Source organism: Ptiloglossa arizonensis, chromosome 12 (assembly GCF_051014685.1).
Source record: "Ptiloglossa arizonensis isolate GNS036 chromosome 12, iyPtiAriz1_principal, whole genome shotgun sequence".
Lineage (NCBI taxonomy): Eukaryota > Metazoa > Arthropoda > Insecta > Hymenoptera > Colletidae > Ptiloglossa > Ptiloglossa arizonensis.
In genome coordinates this window covers 8895378-8902379 of record NC_135059.1, presented here as the reverse complement: position 1 = coordinate 8902379, position 7002 = coordinate 8895378, and the positions used below count along the sequence as shown (strand labels likewise).

Genomic DNA, 7002 nt, shown 5'->3' with positions numbered 1-7002 from the left:
GAGTTTGCGTCCTTTGTCCCCGAAACAGTCCCTCCGCGATCCTTCGTCGAGATTCTGCAACGGTTCGCGATCCCGGAGGCTGATCCGAGAAAAAAAAAAAGCGATTCGCGAACGTCCGCGGCGAAATCATCGGCAAGAAATGATCGAGCGAGCAGCCAAACTACGTAGAAGCGAGCTGAGAAACGTTTGCACGGGACGTTTTATAGCGTGTTCCTCTTTCTCTATCTGTCTCTCTTGGCCGATTGCACGACTTCCAAACCGACGAAAAGAAGGAAAATGCGCGTACATGTATATATACACAGTTGGCCGCAGCCAGAGCTGGAGGAAATAGTATTCTAAGTAAAAAATAGTAACTGTAACGATCGTTTTGTACGTCGATAGTGTGACGGCGATATCGAGGTGGTTTCGCTTCTTCTCCTTGACATCGCGGCAAGCGAACATTCAGAACGGCAAGAACTGCGCGTACCGTACTCTTGGAACGTCTCGTCTCTTACGTGTATCGTAATCGATCGAATACTCTCCTTTTCCGTGGATTATCACCGGTCCGTTCGAATTTCTTGACAAACAACCGTTCTGGTACGAAGCCGATAAAGGTTCCCCCGCGGACCAACGCGAAATGTTCACACGGCGGTGACGAAATTCAGTACGTTGAACAGCGAAGAGCGATTTTTTCGCGACACAGATATATAAATATGTAGACCAACGAAAACACAAACGGACGATCTAATCCTTTTCTTACCAAGTATCGTAAACTCGTAGCGGCAGCGAAACTGACATCTCAGCGAGCGAGTTAATTTCACCGCGCAAGAAAATGTTATAGATTCGTAGTCGCGGCGAAAGTTTCTCGCGTCGTTGCGAAACGCCATCTATTTAGTTCAGTTTTTCGCCACCGCTGCGAAAATTGCGCGTCAGTCTGAGAGCACCTTGATACTCTTGTCCCGTCTCTCGAGTAGTTCGCTAGTCGCAGTTCTCGTTGAAAATACAGCGTGCGGTCTCTTTTTCGAAAAATCGTCGGGAGTCGAACACGTTTCGGAATTTTTTCGGAACGGTTAAACGCTTCGTTTTTTCGCCGAATAGTCGACGAATGCGTCGATGCGACTTTCGTCGTAGATTTTCGGACGCATTCCGTGGGCGTTCTTAATTTTCGCAGCCGATCTGCTTGAACATTCCAGCTCGATGTTTGGTTCGACGTGGTGTTTCTCGGTTGAAACTTTCGGCGCCTTTCCATATTTCGAAGAAAAGATCGTCCGCTCGCTGCGCGAAAAACGCGCGAACTCTCGACACCGATTCTCCACGCGCAAGGAGTACGGCGCGCGCAATCGGTTTCTGCGGCGAAACGGCTACGCAAGCTTCCCACTATTTTCTATCGTAAATACTATTTTTGTCCGGCTCTGCGCGGGACGCCGCGTCTTTTGCGGTGCTCGATTCGTTTCGCCGATGCAAAAACGAAGCCAACGGCACACACGTCCCGTGGATTACGAGAGGGACGCGGATCCCGGGCGCACGATCGATTATAAGTAAATTAGCGCGTGTCTCTCCCACTCACGTTACTGGATATGATTGATTCGTCCGACGTTCCACCATCTCGCTGACAAGGAGTCTCTCTCGGTGCTCCCCGAAGAAGAGGGAAAAGGGATGGGCCGCGGGCAGAGCCGACGAACGACGCCGATAATACGCTTTGGGGCCCCGCCTAGATGATCCCGTGGATGCGCGACGTCGGCCTAAAAAGGCGACCGTGGATCGCGCCCACGCATTTACTCGTTCGGTATTTAATAATAAATCCATTAGTTTACGCTATAAGACTAGATTCACGGCGGGGGTATCTCGCGCCGTTTCCGGCGACCTTTTTTTAACCCTTTGCAGTGTACCTCGGCGCGCGGCCGACGATCAACACAACGAATGTACAAAAAACGGAACCGAGCTTCTCTCATCGGAGATCCGCCTCCCCGTGTATACGATATTTACAAAAGTACAGGCACAGGGTATTCCGAGATACGTGCCGTTGCCCCGAAAACGTAACGCGATTTCTTTCGAGGAGCCTTCTCTCGAGTAGCACGCATATCCGGGAATATCCTGTGTATATTCCATATATAGAAGCCTCGAGCGTGTTCGCGAAACGAAAGGATAAACCTGCCGTTTCGATCGCGCGGGAAATAAACAAAAATTACCGTACACCATCGCGGCGGTGCGAGTCGATCGATTTTTCGCAATAGAAAATTAAACTAAACGGCAGTCGCGTCGAGTTTAGAAACGTACCAGGGCACGGATTTGAATAAATAGGAAAGACTCGACGACGACAAGACCGCAAAGGGTTAACGCACGTGGCCCGCGTTGGAAACGCTCGAGAGCGCGTTTCCTTCCTTGTTCTCGGTGCTCGTCAACATTACATATCACTATATCCCACGCTTAAACGTGCTAACACACAACTTACGAATACATACATACATTAGACACGTAGCCCTTAGACGCCTATGTAAGACAGGGTTAGGTGGGACTGTGAGATCCCCCCACTTTGCGCTCCTGTTGGCTGAACGCGTGCATACGGCGTGGCGGCGCGCGGATTGGATTCGCAAACAGGACATCGAATTGGTGCGGAAGAACGAACGCTACCATGGGTCTGGGGGTGTGCGTGTATTTTTTTTGCAAATCTTTCATTCACTCACGTATACGCGCGCGCACATTCTTTCACTCGAGTGTCACTTTCGGTGCGTCTACAGGTGGTGTACACGTACTTACGTGAACGCATTACGCGATGGAACTAACGACGGCACAGACGCGCTTGGCGTTCGCGGACAATTGCGGAATCCAATCGACGGGGTTATGGATGAATCGTGATTATAAAGCAACGGAGTGGCGGAACAGCGTCGCGGGTCCTGGACGAAAAGTTCGTTCAACGCGGCGTTTCCCGTAAATCGTTGCTCGTAAATCGATCCGATCGTCCACGTGCGAGCGACTCTCCTAACCTAACCTCTCCTTCTCCGTCGGCTAGTAACATCGTTCTCCGCTCTTGCTCGCGGCGCGATCGTCGCGAGAATTGCGCGCGCGTTTCAGTCGCTGACGGACGAACGATTTGACACGGATCGGTTTGGGTTAATTCGTAGAAAACAAGGATTCAGTTCTGTCGTGTTCGACGAAGTATCAAAGTGCTGGGGAACGCCGAGATCGAAGAGAATCGAGTTCTCGAAAACCGGACGGCCGGAACGATAACAGTCGACGTCGTAATCGTGTCAAAACAATCGAAGAGCCCGCTCGAGGTTAGTATCCGTCCTCGTACTGTTTTTTTTTCGTTCGTCGTTAACTCGCGATTCTTCGTATTCTGTGTTCGTAAATTCACTGTTCTTTTGCGCGAGGAAAACGAATTCCGTGTGGGAAGAATCTTAACGCGATACGAAAGGATTTTTATCCTTTCCCGTACGATCGAGTTCTCAGTTACTGGGCAACGAAGCGATTACGTTCCTCTCGTATATCGAGAGGATGTAACGACAGGAAAAAATGACGGGAAAGTTTCCGAGTTAGCGAGTGACGACGCGATCGTAATTCCTTTGCCATTACCGACGAAAAGTAATGACGGGAAAGAGTGCCGGTGTATGGCCAGATATAACGACCGGTTATTGCCGTAATTTCGTTCATCGAATCCGTGAAGAATGTACCGTATATCGAGAGGGTGTAACGACCGGTGGAAACGACGCGTAAATCGACGAGAAAGTTTCCGAGTTAGCAGCGAACGACGCGATCGTAATTTCTTTGTCGTTGAAGTAACGACGGCCGAGACAATGTGTTTTCCTCGCGGAACGAGTGCCAATGTACGGCCAGCTAGAGTTACGCGAAAGAAAAGGTCGCGAGATGGGGAAAGAGGCCTTGGGAGTCGAGTCGAGTCGAGTTCGATACAACTATAGCGGCCAATGTGACGAGTAAATGGGCAGGATCGAAGTTTTTCGTCTCGCGGAGCCCGGTGTTGGTACGAGCGCGATCGCTGATAATCTCTTTGCTCGATAAGGTGCGCGTGCAACGATCCAGAGGGAGCCACAAGCTGCACCTTATTTGGAATGCAATAACAAGCGCGCGTTTGTCCGTTGTACGAAGCGGAACGCTCGGAGATTTATGTTTCGCGCGTATAACCGGTCGCCGATCGATCGATCGTAAGATTTTTCGTGGTCGATCGAGTCGAGAATCCCGAGATGTGAACGAACTTGTGCCCGGTGCCCGCGTTCGCGCTTTCGCTCGTCTCCGTCCGATGCGCGCGATTTGTGCACTACGGCTTCGCCGTGCGAATCCGTTTAATCGTTAAATCCGTTCGAGTCCACAATCAACATGCGCTAGGTCGCGTATATATATATATAATATATATATATATATGTACACAGTCTTACAAAGCAAAATTTACAAACATTACGACGCACAGGTCGATCGAATAAATATTATTATACGTCTCCTCCGGCGCAGATCGGAAAGAAAATGGCCGGCTCCGGCCGATTTCCGTTTCGTCCCGGTATCGATCTCGGTTGTGTCGGACATTGAACGTTAGGAAGACGACGCGACCGTGTAAAAATAAGGACAACGCGCCGAAACGTCGACGTGGAAACGAAAAACGTCCCCGTTCTTGTTTCTTCTCCCACCGGGAACACGGACGATGATGGATGGATGCGGAAAGCTTCGAAAGGTGACTGAAGGTAAAGGGGAATGGGAAAAAAAAAATTAAGAGAAAAAGCAAAGAGGAACGGAGTAAAACAAGCACCTGGTGTCTTGACGTAACCGTTGAAGAGTCCGAGATCGATCTCAAGATAAAAAAGTCGGTTTTTGTTCGGCCACTTTTTGGTGAATGCCCTGTCGCGTGGCGCGGGGAACGAGAGGAGCTCCGTTCGATCGCCGCGAGGCGAGGGCTTGAGCGAGAGATCGATAGTGCACGGAGGCGGAAGCGAGGATCGGCGGTCGATCGATCGTCGGAGAAAAGAGGAGAAAGTTGGTCGAATCGAGCGCGCGATCTACCTAACCTCAACCGGCCACCGACGATCACACCTTTAAAGCCTCTGCGAGTATACATGTATATGTGTGTGTGTACGTGTGTGTTTGTGTGTATATATACGTTGCGTATAGTCGGTGGAAGCGGAACGTCGAGCTCCACGAGACACGGTGGACACGAAACTCGAAATCCTTGTTCTCGTAAGTAAATAAATAAAAGACACTATCATTCGTTCCATTTTCTTCGTTACTGCTCAAGCGTCGTTACGGAACTGTTTTACCATGAGAAATCGAAAGGAATGTTTCTTTAATGTCGATATCGATTAAAGTGACACGAAAAATATTTTATCTCAAACACGTTTCTCTGTATCCCCCTTTCCAGCCATACGCACGCCTACTGTCCATGAAAGGGATACTAAGTGGTTACTAAAATAAATCACAGAGGGCACCACTATGCCTTGAACGAAAGAATTTTCGTAACTTTTACGCGAGTAAATTCTACTGGGTGATTCGGAAAGTTAAGGTCAAATTTCAGGAGCACGTAGGAGATACTTGTCAGAATGAAAAAAAATATGAATAAAAATAGATCTAAACGTCGTTGGTTTGTTTGTATTGGCATTAAAAATTTCATCGCGTGTTTGTCGAGCGAAATAGAGGTGGGTTTGGTCTGACCTAACCCAAATGTAACCTAGATCTAACTCAGACCTAACTTAGACCTCACCCACACTTAATCCAGACCTAACCTATACGTAACCCAGACCAAATCCACTGTAAAGGTTTACACGTCCGATCTCCTCCACCCACTATATACAACTATGACGATAGGACGCGTGATCCCCGGTCACGTGACCGCTTACACGTTCATCTGTACGTGTACGCGCGTATGTGTGTGTGTGTCGATGCGTGTGTGTGTTTTTTTTCTTTTCTTTTGCGCGATACTCTTGATGTGCTGCTAGGAAGCTGACTAGATTATAGCCTAGAATACGAAACGTCCGGAGCGTCGTCCGAGTACGCTCGAGAGCCCGCTCGGTTTTTGGCCGCGTTCTCGTGTCTGCGGACGTGCTAATATGGCGATTAGAGAGGAAGCGTTATAACGAGGCACGGGTCTCGTGTTTTACGCGCAACCGTTACTAACGAGCCTCGTCACGATGTCTCCGTGGGTTTCGTATAGACGTTGACTACTCTCGGCCTTCGGGAAGACCGAACTCCGTCACCTAGGCGTTCGACTCCTTCAGGTTGTCGAAGTACTGCATGATCTGGTTGTAGTCCATGCCCAGATTTAGATCGTCCAACGCCACCGATTCCTCCTGTTCCTGGGAGGAGGACGCCGACGAGGAGGAGGACGACGACGAGGACGACGAGGAGGACGACGAGGCGGACGATGAGGACGGCGACGAGTTGGGCGGTGACGAGGACGATGAGGCAAGTGTCGGGCTGCATACGTTCATCGATGATGTGACAGCCGCGGTCGAGAACGACGAGAACATTGGATTACCGACGATCGTCGCCCTCTTCACCTCTCTGGCCCTCGCGTCCTTCGAGTGCCTGTTGTCATCGTGAGTCACTAGCTCGACGAACTCCTCCTCCTCCTCCGCGGCGTTCCCTTTCGGACTACCTACTCTAGCTTTACCGTGCGTTGGCTTGATATGGTGGATCTGCTTCCCGTGACGTTGGTTGTTCCCGTGATGGCTGCCGGCCGCGTTACCGCTCGACGAGCCACGGTGACGATGTTTCCTCGGTGTGTCCGGCACACGTACGATCACACCGGTGTTCCTGTGGGGCGGTACCGGCGGTTTGTAGTCCTCGTTCCCGTTGTTGTTGTTGTTGTTGTTGTTGTTGTTGTTGACGACGACAGACGTACCACCGACCGCCGGTTGAACACCGGGGACGCTCGCGGTCGTCATCGTCGCGATCGCGGCTGTCACGACCGGCACCCCGTGAGGCGGCAATGGCGGCGGGATATCGTCGTTGCTGCGATCAGAATTTTTATCGCTATAGACGGTGGCGGTAGTGTCGACGGTAGGAGGTGGGGTGGTGAGGTTA

The 7002-nt window shown here is 50.5% G+C and overlaps 1 protein-coding gene across 4 annotated transcripts in view; it reads right to left on the bottom strand.

Moving 5' to 3' along the window:
- Positions 1-4445: 4445 nt before the first annotated feature.
- Dtn (transmembrane protein 132C dtn) overlaps positions 4446-7002 on the bottom strand; it is a 259469-nt gene continuing 256912 nt past the window's right edge. For all 4 annotated transcript variants that reach the window (XM_076324339.1, XM_076324341.1, XM_076324342.1 and 1 more), the window contains one exon: positions 4446-6930. In XM_076324339.1, the coding sequence (XP_076180454.1) occupies positions 6174-6930 (757 nt within the window). In that variant the 3' untranslated portion in view covers positions 4446-6173. The remainder of the gene's footprint in view (positions 6931-7002) is intronic.